Source organism: Microtus ochrogaster, unplaced genomic scaffold (genome assembly GCF_000317375.1).
Source record: "Microtus ochrogaster isolate Prairie Vole_2 unplaced genomic scaffold, MicOch1.0 UNK2, whole genome shotgun sequence".
Lineage (NCBI taxonomy): Eukaryota > Metazoa > Chordata > Mammalia > Rodentia > Cricetidae > Microtus > Microtus ochrogaster.
In genome coordinates, this window is record NW_004949100.1 from 14,125,979 (window position 1) to 14,152,538 (window position 26,560).

Here is a 26,560-nt window from a genome sequence, read left to right on the forward strand (position 1 = left end):
AACATCATATAACACCCATCATTTTACTCTAAGGAGTGTCTTAGTGTTTCTATTGCTGTGAAAAGACTCCATGGCCACAGTATCTCCTATAAAGGAAAACATTTAATTGAGGTGATGGCTTACAGTTCAGAAGTTCAGTCCATTATCATCATGGTGAGGAGCATGGTGGCAAGCAGGCAGACATGGTATTGTCTACATCTTGATCAGAAAGCAACAGGAAGTGGACTGTAACACTAGGTGGAATATTGAGCATAGAAGAATTCAAAGCACATGCCCACAATGAAACATTAGCTTTAATGAGGCAATACCTACTCCAAAGTCATATCCCTTAGTGGTGACACTTCCTTTAGGAGCCATTTTCTTTCAAACCACTATATTCCATTCCCTGGTCCCCAAAATTCTAGCCATATCATAATGCAAAAAATGTTATCAGTCCAACTTCAAAATTCCCCATAGTCTATAGCAGTCTCAAACTTGTTTCAAAATCCAAAATATCTTCTGAGACTCATCTCAATCTCTTACCTATAATCTGTAAACCTGTAAAATTATCTTGGATTTTTATGCTACTGTGTTTTGTCCTGAAACTTGTAACGTTAGGAATTCAATTTTTGTGCTTTGTTTTTGTGGGGTTTTTATTTTTTTGGTATTTTTTTAAAAGTCTTCTTTGACAACAGGATCCTATTGCTAAGGACAACATCTATATAGCTCACCGAATGTAGAAAGATTGAGTTTGTACCTTCACGGAGCCTTCACTTCTAAATCTAATCTCTATAATATGAAACAATACTCTACATAATATGAATAAAAACATGGACTTCAGCTTTATCATAAAACCCTCAACCTACACTCTCTCCTGCCTGTAAGAGGTGTTATGGTAATCAATGTTGGCACAGAACTTGTAGGAGTAGCCAACCAATTTCTGTTTTAACAACAGGACCACATACAAGAGGGAGGCCATGCCCTACACTGCCTGGATAGAGACCCAGGGAAAAACCAAACACTATCGTACTCTAATTGGCCTGTACAACTTGATTCACTTCATAGCAAGCTGTGATTTCAGGTCTCTGGCTTTTGGTAGAAGTCTAAGTATGTAGTGAGAGAAAACAAAGGTTTCTGTGAGACACAGAGGATGGACTGCGATTGGGATCACAGTTCTCTGACCTCAGATAGAACTGGTTTGAGTTCATAAAGGCTCAAATTTCAGTGAATTGCTATAGGTGCTGCAAGAGTTTGTTTATTTCCCTTGCTGATTCTTTCATTGCTTTGGACACAGCTTCTTAAAAGAGCCTGAATAATGTTAATTAGCAAATATCAAATACACTCTTGCTGTATCTGAGTTTGAATTTAGAACCTCATAGGCTAAGATTTTATTAATCTCATTCTGTAACTTTAATTTATAGTGGGCACATTGGATTCTACTCCACTATGATGTCATAAATGTTACAAGTATTTTCAAACAGAAATATTCCACTACTCATTTTCAGGATTTAGTGAGTTGATAGAAGGTCTTGTTGGTTACTCTTCTTAGGAATGCCTTTTTGATCTAAAATAAAAAATTTATTCTGTATAGTCTACTTTCTTGTTAACCTATGGGCTAGAAACACTGACTTCTTAGCACCATCTAAAGTCACTTTTCTTGAGTTAAAAGACCCTACTCTCTTCCATCCATCAGTTTTCTAATAGGCTATATTGTCTCTTCCTCTTGCCCACTGACTTTATCCAAATCAATTTTTATACAAGAAAAATGGAACCAGGCAAAATTCTTTAGGGAAAAGAACATTATATTTATTACAACAAGTGGTAAATGTTGGTAAATGTGGCTTCAATAGCCTGTGAGTTGCTAAGTGGTATAGATCAACCAGCCATGGTGTGTCTCATTAGCATCACCTCAATCAGCAGCAGCAGCATGATTATCCACACTTAGTAGCTTGATGTAGAAGTCATGACAAAGGCTATCATGCTAATAGTCATCCGAAAATGGAAAATTGAGATGGCCAGCAGCACTAAAATATGAAAGAAAAATAACCACTGTGGTCTTAATGAATCTTGTTCAAACAAAATGTGTAATGACCGTTATTAAAAATTTTTATTATTTCTTGCTGGCTCTGGAACTAGAATGAATTTTAATTGTTTTATTTTTTGGTTGCAGAATCTTCCCTTCATACTTTCATAAATGTAGTTTCATAAAAATATTTTTAAAAACCATAAATAAATTATTTAGATTACATTCCCTGGTCTAGAACAGAAAACAAAGAAAAAAGTTTTCACATATATACTTCTTAACTACATCTGTCAATCAGCACAGCACAGAAAACTCCAGAATCTTCAGCAGTTTAAATAGCCTAAGGAAAATAGGTGCTGATTGTGCTTGTTTAGTACAAAGACAAGTCCCAATATTTACCAATACAAAAATTAAGAGTTCCTGACTTGCGATTTCTAATTTCAATTCTGCTTAATATGCACTAGTTATTTTTATCATTCTGCATCTCACACAATTTGTTGTATTTAAATCAGAGATATAATGTCTTTAAAATGTATTTCATATCCATGGAATTTGCCATGTATGTTTGTGGATTTATTTATAAAAATACAAACATAATTTATAAAGTTATAATAATTACTAATCATTTGATTGTTTCTCTTTTTGTAGTAATTCCATACTTTATCAATCATTTGCTCTATACTAACATAATTAGTAATAAGTATACTAGTTTTTGAACTCAGATAATTGTGGATTATCCAATGCCATTTCTTATTTTTTATGAATATTATTTTATATAACAAAAGGATAATAGATTTTCTTATCAACAAACAATACCACCAGACAAAGAACTACAGGCAGCTATTGACTACAGAGAGAAGAATTAGTATCTTCTGAAGATGAGTCCTTTGATTGGTTATTCAATAAAAAGGGGTAAGTCTTGGAATCATATACACATAAGCAACACTAAAGAGTCTTTTAAGACTATATTTATATATGTGCACACACGTGTCACAACACTAAAGATAAAGAGCCTATAAAATTGACAAAATATAAGAGGGAGCATGGGGTGATAAGAAAGCAGGGGCATGAGAGAGGCTAGAGAGAGTAAAATAAAGGGAGTAAATAATTTGTTTTAAGTTTATACGTAAAATTTTATATTTTAATTTAAGGTAATTTTAAAACAATGCTTATGGTTTTCTTATTTGCTCACACTTGTAAAATACAGTTAGGATCTTCTTCTAAAGAAGAGAATGAAAGAAGAGAATCTTTTTAAATGTTATAAAAATCTCTTTAGTGACTGTACTTCTGCATAAATATTCTTTCTTCGCTTTTGAATTCCTCAGCAAAGCTTCTCTTAGCTTGTTCATGAAAACCTTTTTATCTCTGAAACTCACCAAAAGTTCCATTGTGGACTCCTGAACAAATTTGCACCAAAGAAAGTGAGAGGTTTAAATAAATTTAGGCAAATTGATACAACATGTTTGTTATATACCCCTATAGCATTTGTGTTACTTACACAGTCGCAGGAAAATATCTGAAATTTCTGTGCAGGCCATCTATGACTTCCATATCCTCTGGAGGCAACTGGAATTCAAGTACCTATTACACAAGAAAAAAATGTTTTCACCAATTTACTCTGTAAAATTGCCAATCTTAAAAACCCAAGTTAATTAGATTGGTTCAGATACAATATATAGAATATCTGATAAATTTGCAAAAAATAATAAAAGAGATCAAAAACTGCACAAGTTATCAGGGATTTTAAGTTAAATGAAAAAAAACTTCTTTCTTGTGTGTACTGTTTAAATTAATACTTTCATAATATTACATAATTTTAAATAATTTACATAATATAGCATATCCATTCTACATATCCTTCCCTTATCATTTTCTCTACTCTCTCATTCTTTCTCATCTAACTGTGAAATTGCTTTTTATTTTCATCTTTTCCATTGAGTCCATTTTATGCTGCCCACTTACTTTTGGTATTGTCATAGCAATAGTCTGTGATTAGCTTTCAGTAGTGACATCATTAAAGAAAAGTGACTCCTCTCAATAGCTGTCAAATATAGCAATAACTTCTCAGCTAAAGGTGTTATTACATGTACACCTTATCCCTTCTTGCTAGAATTTTGTATAGCTAAAGTTTGCAAATATTTTGGGCATACTGTCACAATCACTTTGAGTTCAAATGTACAAATGCTTTGTTTTATCTGGAAAATTCTATTTCCTTCATGTTATCAATAACTCCCAGATGATATTATCTTTCTTCCTCTCGTTCTACAAAGATACCTTAGCTTTGGGGCGAGATATATTGAAACTGTATTACATGAGGAAAATCAAGCATGACTGGAGAAGACACAAAGATGGCATCACTGAATGACTACATTGCCATGTACTTAAAAGGTTCAAAAAAAAAGAAAATAGTTTTAAGTATACAAATTAATCTACCAATTTTCATGGTGATAATTATACTTGAAAAATATACCTACAAATAAAATTTAAGCCAGGAGTTGTCTGAATATTAATGATATCTTAGGATAAAAGAACTGGCTTGAAAAAATGCCTCATTCTCTAAATATGTGACATTTTTAAACCTCAAAGTGACTTTCAAGAAAAGAACAAAAATGTCTCATGTAAATGTATAAAGATGAGCCAGGGAGTGGTGGGACAAACCTTCAATCACAATACTCAGGGAACCAGAGGCTAGTGTATCTTTATGAGTTCAAGAACAGACTGGCCTACAGAGTGAGTTCCAGGACAGCCAGAGATACACAAAGAAACCTTTTCTCTAAAAACCAAAGAAAGAAAGAAAAAGAAAATGAAAAATGAAAAAAAGAATATTTGAAGATCATCAGTCAATTAAAAGACTTTACTGGCATTCTTTCAAAATCAATAAGTACATGAGCACTAAATAATATGAAAATTTGGAGGACCATAAAGGATAACCATAATAATTTATAGAATAAAATTTTCTCAACAAGGATGCCCCATTTCAGAAGATAAAGATGTCATTTGTACAAGTCTGACTTAGTAATGAAAACCAAATTTCTATATTTTCTATCAAATGATGCTTTTTCTATTATTTTGGAGGGGTTGGAGGAGGAAGAAGTATGCCAAAAATTTATTTCATAAAAAATTAATAAAACTAATTTTTAAAAATAAGGACCATTCTATTAAAGTATAGAAAGTTTCAAAATTTACTATGAAGTATAAAGATCAACGCAATTATTGCCTTGCACCTAGATTTATGCCTTCTGAAAGTATTTTCTTATTTTTTGGCATTCCTAGGAATGACCCAGGATATAAGCATTCACTTTTGCATTATGTTAGTTATTCTTGAAAATCATAACATTTGAAATCTCATATGCACAGGAAATTCTACAGACAATGATTTGGCAAGAGATTTCCAAAGAAATTAATGGGTGAAGAAGAATACCCAAAGTTCCAAATACCCATAGCTCCCTACATCACCTGTATGTTCTCTTTCATCTCATTCTCTTCATAACTATGAGCCAGGGCAACGACCCCACGCTGCACCTGGTAGCAAAGAGCAATCTGAGCTGGACTTCGATTGTGTTTTTTGGCCATGGTACAAAGAACTGGATCATTCAAAAGAAATGGGGCATTCTGGTCTACCCTAAAAAGAAAAAGTACAAATACTGAAACTCAGAAGCTGTGTGTTTGGTTTCTTAGGGTATTTACAAACATATTCAAGTATTGCTTTAGACAAGAAATCATTATAATTATTTCCTAGACAAGAATATCAATACTCTGAGGAGCCTTTCTAAGATGCAAATTATCTGTCTTACTGAATCAGTTCAGAGTGAAGTTCTTTAAGTGGAAGATTTTAGAAATAAAAACTTGTGTGCTTATATGCCACCTATAAACTGCATCAATGACCAGGGTGAGACAGTAACCTTAAGAGTGCTGCAGTGGCACACATTCCTTGGTGGTAATACAGAACTCTCTAATTAGACTTAAGATTTATCAAGTGTGAAACCATGCCTGGTACTTGAAACCTAACCCATTATTCTGTAATAATGAAGTCATGGTGTTGGAGAATGGGCCGCTTGTTCATCCTGGCATCCCAGAACCACAATAATCACACAGAAACTGTATTAATTAAAACACTGCTTGGCCCAGTAGCTCTAAGTTCTTATTGCCCAACTCTTACATATTACTATAACCCATTCCTATTAATCTGTTTATCATCATGAGGTCATGGCCTACCAACAAATTTTCAGCACGTCTATATCCGATGGCAGCTCCATGATGTCTCTCTCTCTCCACCTTCCTTCTCCCATAATTCAGTCCAGTTTTCCCCATCTATGTAAGTTCTGCCCTATTAACATGCTAAGGCAGTTTCTTTCTTTATTAACCAATAAAAACAACACATAGGCAGAAGGACCTCCCACACCATCATGGAAGTTGGGGAATAACTTATAACTACTACTTAACTAAAACTGCATAGTCCTTAACAACACTCTAAACATTTGTCCTAATTCCCACAAAATAGTGTAGTCTTCAGTTGGAGACCACTACAAAAAAAAAAACCACAGCCATAATCAAGAATTGTGGAGTGCAGTCTCTGTGGGTACATCTGCAAAACACTTACTAATCTAAAGCATAGGAAGCATTGCAGAAGAGGAGGCAGAATATTGTAAGAGCCAGATCAGGAAATTTGTTGTAAAATTATGTCTCCTAATAACGTCAGAAGTTACATCAATGAAGTCTCATGAACATGACTGCCCCAACATAAACTAAATAAGGATAACACCAATGAATATGTCAAAGTAGTTGAAGAAAAGTCCATGAGGCCTCAACCCTACATAAAGAACTGCTGGAAAGGGTGTGGGATAAAGGGAACACTCTTTTGTTGCTAGTGGGAGGGCAAACTGGTACAGACACTTTGGAACTCAGTACGGTGAGTTCTCAGAAACCTACCTCAAGACCCAGCAATACCATTTTGGGGTATAGACCCAGAGAATGCTCAATCATACCACAAGGACATGTGCTCAACTATGTTCATAGCAGCATGTTGTAGTAGGAGCAGCTGCCCATGTTCCTGGCACCCAGCCGCCTGCACGGCTAGCTTTACCCAAAATAATTACACAGAAACTGTATTCTTTTAAACACTGCCTGGCCCATTAGTTCCAGCCTCTTATTGGCTAGCTCTTACATATTGATCTAACCCATTTCTAATATTCTGTGTAGCACCATGAGCTGGCTTACCAGGAAAGATCTTAACCTGTGTCTGTCTGGAGTGGTAGAATCATGGTGACTGACTGACTCGGCTTCTTTCTCCCAGCATTCTGTTCTGTCTACTCCACCTACCTAATTTTCTGTCCTATCAGGCCAAGCAGTTTTCTTTATTAGTTAACCAATAAAAGCAACAGATAAGATACAAGATCCACCTCCATCATTTCCCCTTTTTCTGTTTAAACAAAAAAGAAAGGCTTTAACTTTAACATAGTAAAATTACACATAACAAAACAGTTATCAAGCAAGAATTACAGTTACAATATTTATATCTACTTTATCTTTTATCATAACTAAGGAAAACTATAATTATAACTATCCATTCTTCAACTCCATCAAAGACTCAAGAAGGATATAATAGCCAAATTAACATTTCGGCTACTTCTAGAGCCTATATTTCTGAGAATAATATTAAAAGATATTACAAATGGAGAAAACTGGCCATTTGGGCTGTACAAGAACACAAAACAATTGATGTCCTTTCAGAGATACCAATAGCCTTGCCTCTAAAATGGTTGACTAAGAAACCAATATGGACAAAGCAATGGCCTTTAGCTGAGGAAAAGTTACAGGCTTTAGAACAGCTGGTACAAGAACAATTAGATGCTGGACATATAGAAGAATCTACCAGCCCTTGGAATTCTTCTGTATTTGTGGTTAAGAAAAAAATCAGGTAAATGGAGAATGGTGATAGATCTCAGGGCTATCAACAAGGTTATTCAACCTATGGGCCCTCTGCAATCTGGAATTCCTTTGCCCTCTTTATTATCAAAAAGATGGCCTCTCATAGCTATTGATTTAAAGGATTGTTTCTTCATTATACCTTTACAAGAACAAGATAGAGAAAAGTTTGCCTTCACAGTACCTACTTATAATAATTCTCAACCTTCGAGGAGATACCAGTGGGCCGTTCTCCCACAGGCATGTAAAATAGCCCCTCCTGTTGCCAATATTTTATAAATCAACCATTGCAAATGATACGCAAGAAATTTCCTAAGTCGATAGTATATCATTACATGGACAACATTTTGTTATCCGATTCAAACATGGATACCTTGGAAAGACTGCTTGAAGAAATAAAGATAGTTTTACCTAAATGGAGATTGCAGATTGCTCCTGAAAAGATTCAGAGGGGAGATTATGTTAATTATTTAGGTTATAAAATAGGTTTGCAAAAATATTACGACACAAAAGGCACAAATTAGGAGAGATCGCCTACGGAATCTTAATGACTTTCAAAGACTATTAGGAGACATTTCCAGTCTACGACCAGCTATTGGGATAACACCTGATCTAATAATTCATTTGAACAAAACCTTGGATGGTGATAAAGATTTGAACAGTCCCAGAGAATTAACGGTTGAAGCAGAAAAGGAACTGACAATGATTGAGGAAAAATTACAACAGGCACATGTGGACAGAGTGAATCCAGAACTCGATTGCATTCTCATCATACTACCATCAAAAATTTCTCCTACAGGAATTTTAATGCAGAGAGATGATATTATCTTGGAATGGATCTTTTTACCACATAAACCAAGTAAGAAACTGAAAACTTATGTGGAAAAAGTCTCTGAGTTAATTATAAAAGGCAAGTTGAGACTTCATCAACTAGCAGGCATAGACCCAGCAGAAATTATAGTGCCTTTCACTGCTGATGAACTAAAGAAATTATGGGAAGATAATGAACCATGGCAAAGAGCTTGTTCTATTTTTTTGGGAGACATTAATAACAACTATCCAAAAAGCAAGAGGCTTAACTTCATAGAGAGAACTTCTTGGATCCTTCCTCGAATTGTCTGTGATGCTCCAATAACCGGAGCCTGTACATTTTATACTGATGCCAATAAATCAGAGAAGGCAGGTTACAAATCAGAAGACTTGGGTAAGGTGAAACAAAGTCCTTATGATTCTGTCCAGAAGGCAGAATTATATGCCATTCTTATGGTGGTAAGGGATTTTAAAGAACCTATTAATATAGTTACTGATTCACAATACACAGAAAGAGTTACTTTACATATTGAAACTGCTGAATTTATACCTGATGATACAGAACTAACCTCATTGTTTATCCAGGTATAAGATATGGTCAGGAACAGGCTTTGCCCTATGTATATAACACACATCCGATCCGATACGGGTCTGCCAGGTCCTCTAGCGCAAGGTAATGCAGAAATTGATCAATTATTGGTTGGTAGTGTGCTACAGGCCTCTGAATTTCATAAAAAACATCATGTCAATAGCAAAGACTTGAAGAAAGAGTTTTCTATTACATGGCAAAAAAAGCTAAGGAGATTGTAAAGAAATGCCCTACTTGCTTTTTCTATAACCAAACTCCACTGCCTGCAGGGGCTAATCCAAAGGGCATTCAAATGAATGAAATTTGGCAGATGGATGTGTTTCACTTTGCAGAATTTGGCAAATTAAAGTATGTTCATCACACCATTGACACTTATTCAGGCTTTCAATGGGCAACTGCTCTAAGTTCAGAAAAAGCTGATTCAGTAATCACTCATTTATTAGAAGTCATGGCTATCATGGGTATACCTACACAAATAAAGATGGATAATGGTCCTGCTTATGTCTCTAGGAAAATGAAATGGTTTTTTGATTATTACAATATCAAGCATGTTACAGGTATACCATACAATCCTACAGGTCAAGCAGTCATAGAAAGATCAAATCGAACTATAAAGGATATGTTGAACAAACAGAAAGGGGTGAAAAACACCCCCAGAAATAGGTTACATAATGCTTTGTTAACCTTGAATTTTCTCAACGCTAATGAGAAGGGAACAATGGCTGCAGAAAGACACTGGATAATGGAAAAGTCTACTGAACTAAATCAACCAATTTATTTCAAGGATGTGCTGACCTCACAATGGAAGCCAGGAGATGTGCTGCGTTGGGGAAGGGGTTTTGCTCTTGTCTCCACAGGTAAGGAAAAATTGTGGATACCATCAAAAATAATAAAGGTTCGGTTTGAAGAAGAGAAGCCACTTGGAAAGGATAAATAACAATTCATTCACAAGGATGGCGATCATACTGATGGTAAGAAATACAGATAGGTTGGGGGCAGGGTTCTTTTCTTATTTCCACAGGAAAACACTCATCTTCAAAGAATTGAAGAGACCCTAAATATTTAATTACTGATGGATGGAAACTAGTTACGACTCACTAAGGATCAGCAATAAAACTAAATTTGTGCTGTATTAATTTTTTATATGTCTTATTATTAAACATTTCTTTATAAATATGTAGAGCTGGTTTTGGAATTGGACTATGGCTCAGTCCCTCTTCAATCTCAAGCCTGTTGATAAGAGATATCTCAGAGTTTCTGTCTCAGGTCTGGAGCCATGAAATGGGACAGAATAAGAATAATTATATACTTGATAAACTTTCTTTGCCTTTCCTCATATCTGTGTATTTCTTTGTATGTCAGTATATGTCTTTGTTGTTAATGTTTAAATTTCCCATAACAAGCAACAAATTTTCCTACAGTAATCTTCGAAGTTTCCAGGATGAAGTTGGGACCCCACAACATTAACTCAATCTGGTTATTATGACATCATGAATTTTTTTTTTTAGCGCTAAAATTAGACCTGTTTTTTGGTACCAACTGAACGAGACAATTTAGAATGGTGCACATTTTTGACAACACTGTGGCCGGACTGTCTCAAAACACTCAGAGACCTGTTAGAATTTTCTTAGGTCAAAAGTTAATTTGGGAATTTTACCAACATTTGCTTTCACAGGACCCCCTAAAAAGAACGTCACCCTCATGTGAGCTGGAAGCAATATTAGAGGATGATGTCCCCTCTCCCAACAGAGTTTGCCCTCGGGGTTAGGGACATCATTTAGTGGTTGGTATAGGGTTGAGGGGATGGGGGAGATATTTTATGGAATTAGGGGTATTTTCAAAAAAGGGGGTATTAACTGGTTTGATCGGATAATTGATATTTGTGAATTACTGTTTTTAGAAAATTGTATTGGTACTGTTTCTTGTATATTGATATATTTATTATTGAATGTGAGTGTTCCTACCTCTATTTTTGTATAAGAGTATGCTTATAACTTTGTCTATACTGTATTGATACATTTACCATATTACAATGTACATTTCTACCTCTGATATTATTTATAAATAACATAACATTGTTTACATTTGATATGTAATGACATTGTTTACAGATGAAGGTCATTGTCTTCATATATTGCACAGTTGTTTATTCTCTTAGTCTTCAAGTTAGATAGGTATTGAGAATTATATGTTTGTCATATTTATTTTTAGGTTAATCAGGTTTTTTTAGATACATAGAGATTATCTTTAGTATAGATAGTATAATATTCAGCCTCTTCAAAGAGCTGTAGAAAATGGCCTTTAACCTAACCTACAATTCTGTGCCAATGAAACACAATCACTCCTGGCAACACCACTCTACTCCCGAGAGAATGTTGAGCACCAAAGCCACTCCACTGGGAGCTTGTCTTCTTGGCAGAAGTGGCCTTTGGGTTAAGAAAAGCCCATATCTCAACTACTGATGAAAATACAGAATATCCATAAGTGGATGAAACAGGATTGTCTTATCTTGCCAAGACAGGGTAGGATAGTTCTAAGAAAGTTCCTTGCCTTTAATAATGGTAAGTCAGTTATGTTAGGCCTTAGCCAAAGTTGGTTGACTCAACATTGCAAATGAGACTTTGGGTGATTGCCCAGGTAGTCATTTGTTGCACATTTTGGATATCACTCGTTTGTTAACTAATATTAATTCCCTTCTTAGATCTTTGACAAAGTTGAAGATTAGATAATTGTAGTTACTCTCTACATTATTTAGACTCCTTGGAATAAAATGTTTAGTGTATTTATTATTTGTTCCTACTGTATATAGTTGTATTTTGTTTGGCTCTATCTTATTTAGACAAAAGGGGGAGATGTAGAAGTAGCCCCAGCCAATCACCTTGCTTGAAGGGCAGGGTTGCCTGAGGATATTTTTTGCTAATAAATATTGCTCGTGTGCTCTCCCCCGCCCCTTCTGCTTTCCTGTTCTCTGCTGGAACCAAGGTTCTGTGAGTCTTTCCCTAATTAAAGCTGAATATATTATTATAATTTCTGTCTGCCTTCATTTACGTCACTACAGCAGCATTGTTTGTCATAGCCAGAACCTGGAAACAACCTAAATGACTCTTCACCAAAGAAAGTATAAGGAAAATGTGGTACATTTATACAATGAAGTACTACAAGCAGAAAAAAATAATGACATCTTGTAATTTGCCAGCAAATGGATGGGTCTAGAAAACATCATATTGCATGAGGTAACCCAGACCCAGAAAGATAAATATCATATGTACTCACTCATAAATAGCTTTAGGACAAAAGCAAAGAAAACCAGCCTACAATTCACAATCCCAGAGATCCTAGAAAACAAAGAGGACCCTAAGAGAGACATACTTGTATCTAATCTTCATGACAAGTAGAAAAAGACAATATCTCCTGAGTAAATTGGGAGCATGGGATTATGGGAGAGGGTGTAAGGGGAGGGGAGAGAAAGGGAAGGGAGTGGAGAAAATATATAGCTCAATAAAAATAATTTTTAAAAAATGAGGAAGACTGGGAATTGGAGAGGTTACCTTACCCAGGAAAGAGCACAGTAATTTGTTTTCCAGGGTCAAACACTCAGTTCTGAAAACATACAGTCAACATTATAGACTAATCAGGTTACAGTTACATATATGTATATAAATGCACACAATAATGATTAGTGAAAAAACTGAAGAAAAGCAGGGTAGGGGATATACAGAAGAATTTGAAGGAAGAAAAAGAAAAATATTGAAGTGTAATTATAATTACAAGTATTAGTTGGGTTTATTACCAGGGTTTTGGACGTTGAGAACCTAGGGCTGCATAAGCAACCAAAACAATATCTTTTGACTTACAGAAATCCAACAGCTTGCTCTGGTTCAGATAAGGATGGCATTCTACCTATAGATGGACAATATAGAAATACGTTGTAGTATAAGAAATTTCACTTCATAAAATAACTTTTAGTGTGTCAGTATGTTTGTATATGTACATGTATTGTATACATGTGTGTTTGTGTGTACATGTGTGTATTGGTATCCTTTCAGAGGAGATGTTAGATACATCAATGTTTTAGAAGAACAACAAGCACTTACAACAATGAGGACCCTAAGAGAGATGTACATGAATCTAATCTACATGGGAAGTAGAAAAAGACAAGATATCTGAGTATATTGGGAGCATGGGGACTATGAGAGAGGGTTGAAGGAGAGGGGAGATAAAGAGGAGAGCAGAAAAAAGTGTATAGCTCAATAAAATCAATAAAAGAGAAGAACAACATGTTCCATCTTTGCAACCTCAGAAGTGTCAGTATTAATATTAACAATATGAAAATTAAATAAAACCTAAAAAGGAATGTATGCATATAAAAAATAAAATGATTTAAAGCTATTGAGAAATAATTAAAACAGAAGACAAAAGTGTTTAAAATGTTGATTTGATTGTAGAAGACACAAAGGAGATGATGACTAATATGTGCTCAGGATCAAGATCAGCTAGTGTTCTGTGAGTGAACTTTATCTACCATTAAAACTACTGTCATGAGGTAACTTGTCTGTCTAGCCTGGATCCTTTTATAACACTCCTCCATTCAGGTACTATGCCTATGGCTCTGAGGTCACATTCATATCCACAGATTTTTGTACTCATTAAGCATTAATATCACCTTGCCATCTTTACTAAGACACCATCCATCAGGAAAAGATACAATTGAGAATTTGTGATGTATTCCAAGACAAGAAATGGCTGTGAGATACTTGTATTCTATAATTCTAAAATGAATGTGAAGTACGAAGGAAAGGTTACCCACTATATGACAGAAAGAAGGCAATGATGAACAGAAAAAGAGTCTTGAGAGCTGTCACCTGGTTGCACACAGGCTTGTACTTCAGCCCTGGCTTATTAAGAATCATCTCCAGCTGCCTGCGGTTAAAGTTGGACACCCCAATGGACTTGACCAGTCCTGCATCCTTACACTTCTCCATGGCCTAGAGAAAGAGAAATTGTATAAGGGCATGTATACATTCATAAAATGTGTTGGAGTCGGGCGGTGGTGGCGCCCGCCTTTAATCCCAGCACTCGGGAGGCAGAGGCAGGCGGATCTCTATGAGTTCGAGGCCAGCCTGGTCTACAAGAGCTAGTTCCAGGACAGGCTCCAAAGCCACAGAGAAACCCTGTCTCGAAAAACAAAAACAAAAAACAAAACAAAACAAAAACATAAAATGTGGTGGCAAGTTTTATATTACATTGACACAAATTAGAGTAGTTTGGGAAGAAGAGCCCTCAATTGAGAAAAGGATTTGCATGTATGTGAATGTGTAGGACATTTTCTTTTTTAGTGATTGATGTGGGAGTACTCAGCCAATGATGAGTGGTGTCATTTTTTGACAGGTATTCCTGGATGGTGCAAGAAGGCAAGCCAGCCAGTAAGCAGCACTCTTCCATGATCTCTGCTTCAGTTCCTGCCACTAGGTTCCTATCCTGTTTGAGTTTTCCTGATTTCACTCAGTGATTGACTGCAATGTGGAAGTGTAAGTTGAAATAAACCTTTCCATCTTCAAGTTGCTTTTTGCTACTGTGTTTTATCACAATAGAAATCCTAACAAAGATATTCATGTTAATATAAATGAAGAATAGAACTTTTAAGAGAATTGACTAGAATTTTGTAGAAACATAAACAAAATAACAACAACAATAACAAACCAACAAAACTATAAATATGAAATACTACAAAGTACTTGATAAAACTAAACTCAAAGAAAACAAACAATCCAATTTAAAAATGTGTTATGGGATAAACCTATGTTCCCTCCTTATCTTGTCACTGAATCCTGGACCACATCTCTGATGGAAGCCTCCCACTCTACCAGAATCCTGGAAAGCATCTTAACTCTGGGTAAGCCACCCCACCCTGACCATGCTTGCCTAACATAACCCCAACCACCCCTCTAGTTCTTGCTGAAACATTCGTATTAACTGAATATATGGAAATATTTGCAAAACCCACATCCAAATATTAGACCTAGCTCATGAAATCCTGCTGAAGAAAGGGTGGAAGGGTTGTAGGAACCAGAATGGTCAAGAACATCACAATAAAATGTACAGAATCAATAGATCACAGAGATGGAATAGTTAACCAGGGAGCCTTTTTGTGACTGACCTAGGTCTTCTGCATATATGTTAAGTTATGTAACTTGATCTTCTTGTGGGACTCTTAACAGTGGTATTAGGGACTGTCTCTGATTTTGCTGATGTTTGGAACTTTATTCCTTATACTGGGTTTCTTTGCTCAGCCTTAATATAATGGTAGGTGCTTAGTCTTACTGCAACTTGATATGCCATGCTTTGTTGATGTCTATGGGAGGCCTGCCATAGTGGATTGAGGAAGGTCAGAGAAGAGTTGGGGGGAGAAATTGGGTAGAAAATAATGATGAGAAACTAGGTCAGAATGTAAATAAATAAATATGAAAAGATAAAAGAAAAATGTGTTATAGAACTGAAAAGGAAGTTGAGGGAGCTCATGTGTGACTCAGTTTCCTTTTGGAGTCAACTCAGACTTAAAAGTCATTTGAGTTCAAGATCTCCTGTTTTGCCTGCATCCTTGAGGGCTGTGAGAAAGTTCTAATTAAGCCCATGGGAAAAAGCATTTTGCCCCTGAGAACACATTATTTAAGTAGTCAGGCTAGAGAATTCCAGTCAAAGGCACATAAAAGTAGAAAAAAAACTGCTTGTTGCTAGCAGAATTGATATGAAAGATACACAAACCTGCTTGCCCTTTCTCTCAAGGACAATGTGTAGTGACATTTAATTTTATAATTGTATTTCAATAAATAAAGTTTGCTTGAAGTTCAGAGAGTAAAACAGCTACACCAGTCAGCCATACAGACCAGGTCATTGTGTATGCCATTAATCCCAGCACTAGAGGGGAATATAAAATAGGAGGAGAAACCTCTCACACAGAGGCTGGCTGGTTTGCTTTTCTGACCTTCAGGTCAAACACCAAGTTCTATCTTTGCGTATTTATTAATTGTGCTACATTTGGTGACCAATATTTGCTGTATGAATTCATGATAAAAGCCATTTGCTTGAGGGTTTTCTTGCCACTGGCACAGGCAAGATCTGGACCCAAACCTAGCCATCCACATTCAGGAGAAAAACTAGTACTCCCAGCTCCCATCTGCCCTTTAAAAAAAAGTGCTTCTAGACCCAGAAAAAGGGGAATCAATTGCAGCTTCCTGGTAGCGGTCTTTTCTTCCAGTAGGCTCTGTTTGCTGGCAGCTAACAGAGGCATGGCACCTTGAAGAGAGGCTTTCTGAGTCAGCATGAGCAGCAAAAACTTCACATCTCTTTTAAGAGGCTCTGCCATCAAGCACTTCGATGGCGCTCATTAACAGTTAACATCAGAAATCTTGGTGGTGGCGTGGACCTTGAAACTCTACAGAGTTGTGGCAATAAATCTGACTCCTGTCAGTAACTCTGCCATAAAGCTAGACCTCGGGAAGCCAAGTAATGGGACAGAACAAGCTGGCAAAGCCTCAAGTTTAATCCTACCTATGTCTTCATAGACTAGTGTGCCCAGAAAAAAAAGATAGAGATATACAGTAAAGACATATTCAGATAAAAAAAAAACACCTCTAAATGTTTACAGTGTGTTTAAAATATGTATAGGCTTGGGAGAGAAAAGAAAAAGGATAGAGAAAGTCCTGAAAAAAGAGATAGGGTAGCCAGGTGTGGTAACACACACCTTTAGTCCCAGCACTTGGGAGATAGAGACAGGTGGACCTCAATGAGTTCAAGGCCAGCCTGGTCTATAGAGTGAGTTCCAGAACAGTCAATGATATACAGAGAAACCATGTCTCAAATAAACCAAAAATTAAAAAAAAAATAAAAATAATAGAAATAGAGTTTTAAAAGGCAATGTAAAGATGGAAAATACACAAGAGATTCTGGATACTGTATGTGATTGTGTTGTCTTTGAATTGTTTGACTGCTGAGAAAGAAATAACAGCTCCTATAAAACACTTTATTATAAATACTGCTGGATTAACCCAATTTATACAGTTTGAAAATGTTTTGACTTCAAAACTTAAGTAGAAAGATATGTTATTTTGGAGATAAGTTTTGCTTTTGTTTCCACAGGAAATGAGAGGATGTGGATTCATTCTTGGTTAAGAAAAATAAAGTTTGATTGAAGAAGACTCCCTGAAAAATTTCCAGCGAGAATGGGTGGTCCATATGAGCCAATGTTTAAGACCATTTCTCTTGCAGTTTCCTGAGTTCTACATCCAGAACAGATTCAAGCCTGCTGGCTGAGATGATCCAACTTCACAGAATACTCCAGTCAGGACCTAACCATAATCCTAAATTTTCTTCGGGTTCCCATAAGATTATTAGCACCTCCAACCAGCAGAAAGTATCCTAGAAAACTGCACCCAAATTCTTAAGAGGTGGGGTGAGTGACTTTTTGTCATTCAATGGATTATGGATATTTGTCATTGTTTAGGGGGGCTAGTTACAAGTTATTATTGGTAATAGGAAAAAACTAAACAAAGAAAATTGAATTCAAGGTTCTTCTTGCTTTGAAAAGAAAAGTGGGATATAGATATGATAGGGTAAAAGTGTAGATTATTTAATCTACTTTTTAAAAGCAACTGCTAGTTTTAAATGCTTTACATGGGATTTCTCTTTTGTATATTTTGTATATTGGTACAATTTTGTATATTAATACGAGTTTGAGAATAATTTGTTAGACTATATGGTATATTTCTATCATTGTTCAAGGCATTTTACTTATATAATTTATTTAGCAATGTAATTAAAATTCCTAGCCCTTGAAAATTATTATTACTGAATCATTAGAATAATAAGGAAATACAGGGTTAATAATTAATTATATATTATAATTGAACTTGTAGTCACATTAGGCATGTTTTTAAGAAAAAGATATAGTTTAGATAGACAGGTCATCTTCAAACACTTCAGAGATCTATATAGTATGGCATTAATGATGTTTTAATAACATGGGCTCTTTTCTATAATGAAGAGACATGTCTGCTCCTAGTAGCACCAATCTACTTCAGATAAGATAATGGGCACTGAAGAAACTCCATATGAAGTTTACGTTCTTTGTGGTAAAAGTAAGTTGGTGTGCAAGAAAATATCTTTGCCTTGACTGTTGAGAGTATGTTGTCCTAATTGGACAAGCAGGACACAAAATAAAGTGACAGCCAAACATTTTCAAGACAAGGAGTAACACCCCTTTGGAATATAATATCCTGCTTCACAGAAAAGTTTATCAGATACTGTAGGCCTATAGGCCAAAGATAGATGCCCCAATGTTGCAGAGGAATTTGGGGTAACTCTCCAGGCACCCAGATATTTCTGTCATTTCTCATAATTTTTAGAAGTCACTTGCTAATACTTCTTGCTTACTCAGTTAATATTATTTCCTTCTCGGGTCTCTGAGGGAGTTGAAGATTGGATAGTAATAGCTTACTAGACAGAGAAAGCAAGTTGTGATTGAAAGTAAATTGTATATAAGACTTTGGACTTACAAAGATAGGACAGATATAGAGTATTTTCTCTAAATTTGCCAATGCAAATGGATTATACATTGTTGATGTACTTATTGCCTGTATATATTTTATATAGCCTTGTACTTCACATATATTTTTTCTTATATTAGTTACAGGCTTGCCCCTTTTTATTTTAGACAAAAGGGGAGATGCAGTGACATTTCATTTGTATTTGAATAAATAAAGCTTTCCTGAAGTTCAGAAAGTAAAACAGCTACACTGAACAGCCTTACAGACCAGGTAATGGTACACGCCTTTAATCCCAGCAGTAGAGAGGAATATAAGAAGGGTAGAGACAGCTCTCAGACACAATCTCATTCTAAGTTTCCTGGAGTCAGGATCATGATGTTGAACTGAATTAGATGTAAAACCCAGTGGTTGGCTGTTTTTGCTTTTCTGACCATCATGTTGAACCCCAATTTCTGTCTCTGGGATTTTATGAGCCATGCTACAGTAATGCAGAGAGGTAGTTAGTTGATTGTACTGCTCTTTGTTCTGCCTTTTGTCTTTCATCTGTATAAAAGCTTATTTCAGCTCATTCTGAAATAAGCTCTTGTTGGATGTTTAGCAGTTTTGACTTGACCAAACAGACCTCCCAAATCTATCTGTGCTTTCTGTCTCAGTTTCTTTCATCTGACATTTTCCTTAACCTTAACGTCCCTCAATCCAGGTTCCCTGGCTGATTTTGTTGGAGTAGGCTCACACAGGGAGTTAACAAAGAAATACAAATGATTAACAAACATGTTTTAGAATGTTCAACATCCACATCTATCAGAAAAATGCAAATTAAACCAATTTTGAAACAATCTTAATTCATCCAAAATGCGAAAACCATGAAAGGAAAACATACTAGACTAGATATGGGAAAATGGAACACTTATTTGCTGTTAGTACAAGTCAAAATTGGTGCAGAGGTGAATGAAATTGATTTGGAGGTTCTTTGTATGAGTCTTCCTGACCCACAGTCCATTGACCACCAGGCCACAGGGCAAAGGGGGCAGAAGTAGCAACTGGATCTTGTCCAGCTTGGGAGTATGACAAAGATAACCCTCTGATAGATAACATCAGTGAATTAGCTCGACTTTATTTCAAAGCATAGGGAATATATAAGACCAACGACAGTAGGTAGGGAGCCACCTAATTTGCATGAAGCACTACTGTCCTATCATTCAGCTCCTAGTACTATTCTTAGTTACCATCTGTAAAAGCATGGTCCTATTGTGTTATTTTAATGCTCCCAACACAATGTCTAGTTACCATAAGAGCAGCAGGGGGAAAGCTTCTGCATGGAAGTGCAACAAGGGTCACACTAGAGATAGTCAGACATTTGGGCCTATAAACATTATCTACATAAGTTCAAGAAGACAGCAACACTCATTCTTCCAGGGGGAAGGAGTCATTTATGTTGCTGAGCTCAAAAACAGCTACTAGGCTGTGATACACTGCAATCTCTTGACTTGTAGGTACTCCCAGAAATTCCTCATAAAGCTCAAATTTAGCTACTATTTGATATTGCTATACCACTAGGAATATATTTTCCTACCAAGACATTTGCTTATCTATATTCACTACTGCTCTATTCACAATATCTAGAATGTGGAAACACCTAGCCTCCATCAGGGAATGAAAGGACATGTAAATGTGGTCTAGATACATAATGCAATTTTATTAAGCTGTAAATACAAATGAAAATTTAAAGTTAGCAGTTAGCATTAAAATTCTATTGCATTGGTAAATGGATTGAGCTGGAAATAATCATTCTTAGTGAGGTAACCCAAAACAAGAAAGATAAATATCACATGTTCTCTTTTATATGTTAATCTTAGTTTTGAATTCTTAGGTATGTATTTAAATTAGAGTGCCTATAGAAGTCATAAAAGGAGAAAATAGCCATGGTGGGGTAGGTTTCTAGGGAGAGTAGAAGAATTCAGGTGGCGTGAAAGCAGAATGGGGCGTCATGGAGGAAGAAGTGTTAAAGTGGTGTAGGGACAGGAAAGCAGAGAAGAGGAAAGAGTAAGGGAGATAACTAACTCTGAAGTCTTATGAAAAAGCCAAATGGAAACGCACTACTGTAAAAGCTTCTGTATACATATATATGGAGATGAGAAAAGCTTAATGGAAAATATCTTTTCTAGATATCATAGACTATCAAATGAAAAGTCAGGTATTTGGGCTGGAGAGATGGCTCAGAGGTTATAGAGCACTGACTGCTCGTCCAGAGGTCCTGAGTTCAATTCCCAACAACTATATGGTGGCTCACAGCCATCTATAATGAGATCTGGTTCCCTCTTCTAGCATGCAAGCATGCATGCAAGGAATACTGTATACGTAATAAATAAATAAATCTTTTTTTAAAGCCAAATATTGTGTTTGTTATCACTTCAAATCAAATTGTTGGTCCTTGGAGGATCATAGACCCTTAAAACAATACAAGTTATTGTCTTTGCTCTTAGGTACTCTCCATAAATTGATGGTAAGATATTTTTGATGCAGATAACAGATTCTTGACTCACAGGATATGAAGAAAGACATCTGCTAGAGACCTGGAAGCTTTATCACTACTGAGTAGATTTTATAATGCTTGAAGTTGCTGTGTACACTAATAAGGGATGAAAATAGTCAACTCTCTTACTTAGCTATAAACTCTATGAGCCACAATAATGAGCAGCCTGGTAAGAAGTATCCATTGGTCCATGAATACCACAACTGCTAATGGAGTTATCATCTACTTTATTATTAGATGTGCAGGTGACCCCACAGGATACAATTCATATTTGGTACTATTAACTGAGCCAAGAATCTGAGCTAAGAATCTGCTCATAGCTGGGTCATAGGTCCTCATGGAGAGCCTACTATTATTCTGATAAATGGATACCACAAACTGCCCCCTAAATATTTACCTTTGTTTTACAGACTCCTGAACCTTACCAGAAAGCTTCTTTTGGCAGTACATGGCAATTTATGCAGGCTTAGAACTGATCAAAGTGTAGTACAATGAGAGACTGTGAATTGCTCAGCTCTAAATCATGAATCCTTACCAAAGTTTATTCCCTAAGGCTTAGGGATCATCACAGTAAGGGGGTAGACAGATCAAAACATCCCCCGGTAGTAGAGGATTGCCATGAGTCATTTTTCACATATGTCAGGGTTTTGTACACATGAACACACAGCCACTACACCTGAATGAACAGTCCGCACAAGTTTAAAGACAACCAAAATTCCAGCATGAATCAGATGGGGCTCAAAGACTCCTGCCCCTAGCTGAGGAACTCTTCTCAACCGGTGGGTGCTAGAGGAAGGAAGAGTTAGTTTTCATCATTTTCACTTTCTGATGGAGTACCTATCTGGGACTACATTACCCCTGCACATACAAGCAGTACTAAGTGAACTCATTGGGTCTAAAGAGGAGTATTTGAGTTGGGAGGAAAATGGCGGTGAGAAGGAGTAGGAGGATAGAGCATGGGGACAGACTTTATTAAAACATACCCATATGTGATATTTCAGAGAGTCCTCTCACAATTGTACTCCAGTGTTCACTTCTATTTCTCTCTATTTAGCCACATATTCTTTTCAATACTTCAGGAAAACAAAAGTAAACACACAATGCTTTCTAGACTTAAGGGTACATACTCCATTCTTATAACTGAAAGCAAGGCCTGACTCTCTTTTGGGTTTCTCTGATGTGTCACCTTCATGTACTCACCTCCCATGTAGCACAGAGATCTACTGTCTCAAATAATATTTCTCCATTTTCATCTTTTGTATATATCTCTTCTGATGGCTGTAATGAAAGCACTGGTTATAGAAATCACAGAAAATATATGCATTCTACCCATTGCAATGGTCTTATAAGTCAATTGGAAATAGAAAAGTAAACATCCATAAAAATAAGTGGAACACAACACCATCTATCGTTTATATAAATGATAAATGATAAATTATAAATCTATATATATAAATTTAATTAGGCTAAATAAAGTAAATGACATACCTTAATTGAAATTGGGTAATGAATAAGATAGAGATCAACGTAATCTAGCTGAAATTTTTTCAGTGACTTTTCTAAGCAAAGTTGGACCAGTTTTGGTCGATGGAACGTAGACCATAGCTGTAGGGTAAAAGAATGGATATTGTCTTAGGATAAAATAATCAGAATTGAAAAATGTTGTAATGATTAGGAAATTATGACCACAAGGAATACAATTTCTCTCATTTGGGCTATTTGATCTGATCTGTCTGTGTAAACTTTAAAATATTATTGGTTACAGTTAGTTAATTCAATTAATTTGGGAAAGGCACTACTAAAGGGGTAAAATTTACCAGTTTATAACTGCTTGCATCTCTGAATAATATATGGATCTTAAAAACCTAAATTTCTATAAGTATTCTACCCTGTCAGATCCTTGGAAATATGTTAGCAATTTTTATTAATATAAATCATGGGAAATGTGCTATGGACATTTGGTAACCACTGAGCACAAATTTTAGGAATTGGATAGATTGTGTTTACCATTCCATAAACTCTTATATTTTGTTATTTTCAGTAGGAAATAAAAAATATTATTATAAATGTCCAGATGCCACCCAAGTTATAAGGAAAACCCAAAATGGATCAAGGTTATTTCTGAGTTCACTGATCAGACTGAATCATGCTGTGTTGAGCCCAGGGTCAGGAAAGAAAAGAATTTGAAAGATATACATTTGTAAAAAAAAAAAAAAAAAAAAAGAAGCCTATGGTTCTCTCTGATTAAAACTAAGTCTTACATGGAATATATATGTGAATAAATATTATACCAACAAACACATTTCACCTGATGATAAGCTATTATTTTAGATTTTTTTCATCACATTTCAATAAATCATAAACTAGCTTACTATACACACAATACCTTTGTAGCGAGGAATATATCTTCTCTCTTCACAACACCATCTGCAATCTTACTTCGAATAGCCTGTCCTATCTCCTCTTCATTTTCGTATGCATAAGCAGCATCAATATGGCGAAACCCAACATCTATTGCTATTTTAGTCGACTTTAATATCTTACTCTTAGAAACCTAGATTGGGAAACAACATTATTATTTGGATCTAAATATCCTGAGAGATATGAAGTTAAACATCATCTTCCATCCTATTAATTAAATGACAAAGTATTAGTTCCTAGAATACTATTTCATGCTTCACTTCACAAAAGGCTTTACAGACCATCCAGTGAGCAACAGTGAATACATGAGCAGAAGCAATTACTGTTCCATTAGTGGACTTTAAACAGTTGTAGTGGTGGTATTCACCAGACAAGACTGCTCAGGCATGGCTTTAAGCCAAGAGAAGTCCTTTATTTGCTTGCCAGTGACTACATGGGGCATTCAAGATCCTAGTCTAGTGCTGATCTTTCTTCAGGGTGAGCTTTCAAACACAAAAATCATTTCCTGAGTTGACTTCAGTTAGCAAGAACAGTTATCCAGAGCAGAACTACAGAAGCCAAAAAGCAAGGTTAGTATATTTACTTTCCTAATGTTTATTTGATGGATTAAGTCTTTGTTTTAACGTTGACAGGTGGTGCTGTCTATGTGTTGAATTACACTTCCATCATGGGTCAGTTGTGCTAAGGCCTGGAGTCCTGTTACATTACTGATGACATTCATTGCTTCTGCATGTGGAGCCATAAACACATACAAATGTTTATGTTGGTCTCTTTTTTTAAATAAGAATTTGTTGTCTTAAGAATCTCTTCATACATGGGCAATGTTGGTTCATAATTGACTACCTAAAACAATAAGATCATTGATTTCCTAGACCTGCCAGGAAACTGCATGTGGTTATGATCACATATTAGACACACATATTCACTGCTAGTAGGAGTCAGTAAAGACACAGTTAATATTCTCAATAGTTCTAATATAGAAAACAAAAACAATGTTACTAAGAGTGAGTTTGATAATAGTATTTGAACTTATTCGGCTGTGATATTTTAAATTATGGAACTCAAAATTTTACTCTGTGTCATCAAACAAATTATAGATGGGAAGTTTATAATCTATGAACTCATGTTTTAAAATGTGAAATTACCCTCACCATGTCATGGTTGTTACTGCTTCTATAATCACTTAAAGCACAAATTCATTTTTTTTACAGAGACCTTTTTAAGGTAGAATTTTAAATTTTTGCTTTTTATTTATATTTGGGTAATATCTTGCAAGTTTACTTCTTAGGGGCAAAGCAAAAACTGCCCATACAGTTTAATGATTTCAGAATTTTTTTTCTCATTAAAATTACAATGCAGAGCTAGTGATTTACATATTCCTCTCCTGAGAGCAACCTGACTTTCTGAGCTTGACGAAGGATTCATTGAGGTGCAACTTAGGAGAACACTTCATACTGTTCTGCCATTTGCACTATGACTTCTTCAAATAACTAAGTTCTGCCATAATATTCATAATTATTCAAGGGATATGACTATGGATACAAAATTCAGTTAATTTGTTCAGCATTTCACAGTTGAGCAGTCTAAGGAATATTTTAGGCTATTGATTTGCTTCTGGGCTACTAAATTCTCTACTTTGTATAATTCAAGTCATAGTATCATTTTTATCACCTGAAGAGCAAGTAGTTCATAGAAGCTTCCATAAGTTTAATGTTTCCCTAGTTTTTACATTTATGTAAATATCCCACAGTTGTCAGTACTACATGGAAAATTCTACTTATGTCAATTTCACCACTTCCTGAGAGTTGTTGAAGGCTTCCCTGAAGATCTGAAGTACTCCTCTACCAATTATTCTATGCCCCACATTTCCAGGAACTTTTGACACATCTATTTTCTAGTGTTTTCCTTTACTGCAAGTAAGGAAGAAAGATGTCCTAAGTTGTGGAAATAAACAGAACAATGGCTCCCGATTTCATTATTATCAAGTCAAGAAGGCCGTGAGGCAGTTTGTAGACTAACAACTTTCATATTTAGAACTAAGCTGGCAAATGAATTAAAATAGGGAAAACACAGAACAGCCAATCATCAATAGCATAATCAGACTCTGTTAAGCTACATTCTAGCTATTTTCAGTCTTAACATGAAATATCCCCATCTAACAGAAACTGAAAACCAGGGATGAACAATGAGAGTTCGACTCCAACACATCATAGGTCAATTTTCTTTTGAGATCTTCCATTCCTAACCCTATATCTTTTGTTACCTGTGGATTTTGAGCAGTTCCATAGCCCAGCAGAGGCATGATGTGGCCATCATTTAGTCCCACACACCAGTGTTTGAAACTCATTATTCTTTACTTTTCTGTTAGGGCAGATGGTCTATAATTTTTTTTTTAGTCATACACTGTTTATAGGAAGGGCAGAGCCTAATTCCTAGCGTTTGTCCAATATTTAACCAATGGCCTGTGGGAGAAATGAGGTTGACCCAATCCAACTCATTGTTAGCATTCAGAATCAGTTTATCTTTTTATATGATTGTGGTTTTGCCACTGGGGGACCCAGTCCTCAGCAGGCTCTCCTAGGTCAGAAAAGCTGGAGAGGACATATGAATAGGTAAACTATTGGACATAGTGCAGTTACACATGGGAAAAAAGCTCCATTCTTCATTTTATATTTCATTTTGCTGGTTGTTATTTCTCTGTTTTCTCTCTGCTCTGTTCTTTTACCCTGTTGCTTTTG

General features: G+C 35.7%; 1 protein-coding gene across 1 annotated transcript; it reads right to left on the reverse strand.

Moving 5' to 3' along the window:
• Positions 1–1,760: 1,760 nt before the first annotated feature.
• Positions 1,761–26,169, reverse strand: LOC102000199 (aldo-keto reductase family 1 member C3 homolog). Its single transcript, XM_005365389.2, has 9 exons — positions 26,086–26,169; positions 23,788–23,955; positions 22,890–23,006; positions 22,602–22,679; positions 14,189–14,311; positions 13,117–13,226; positions 5,459–5,624; positions 3,501–3,583; positions 1,761–2,003 (listed from the first exon to the last, which is right to left on the reverse strand). The coding sequence occupies exons 1-9, from the start codon at positions 26,167–26,169 to the stop codon at positions 1,961–1,963; spliced, it is 972 nt and encodes a 323-aa protein (XP_005365446.1). The 3' UTR covers positions 1,761–1,960.
• Between the last annotated feature and the right edge of the window lie 391 nt (positions 26,170–26,560).

Excerpts from the sequence above, each read along its gene's own strand:
- LOC102000199 (XM_005365389.2), bottom strand. The coding sequence starts at position 26,169 with ATGAGTTTCAAACACTGGTGTGTGGGACTAAATGATGGCCACATCATG. Across the intron at positions 22,680-22,889 it reads ATTACCCAATTTCAATTAAG|CCATCAGAAGAGATATATAC; the intron begins GTATGTCATTTA and ends CTTTCATTACAG. Across the intron at positions 2,004-3,500 it reads AGATATTTTCCTGCGACTGT|TGCTGCTGGCCATCTCAATT; the intron begins GTAAGTAACACA and ends TTCATATTTTAG.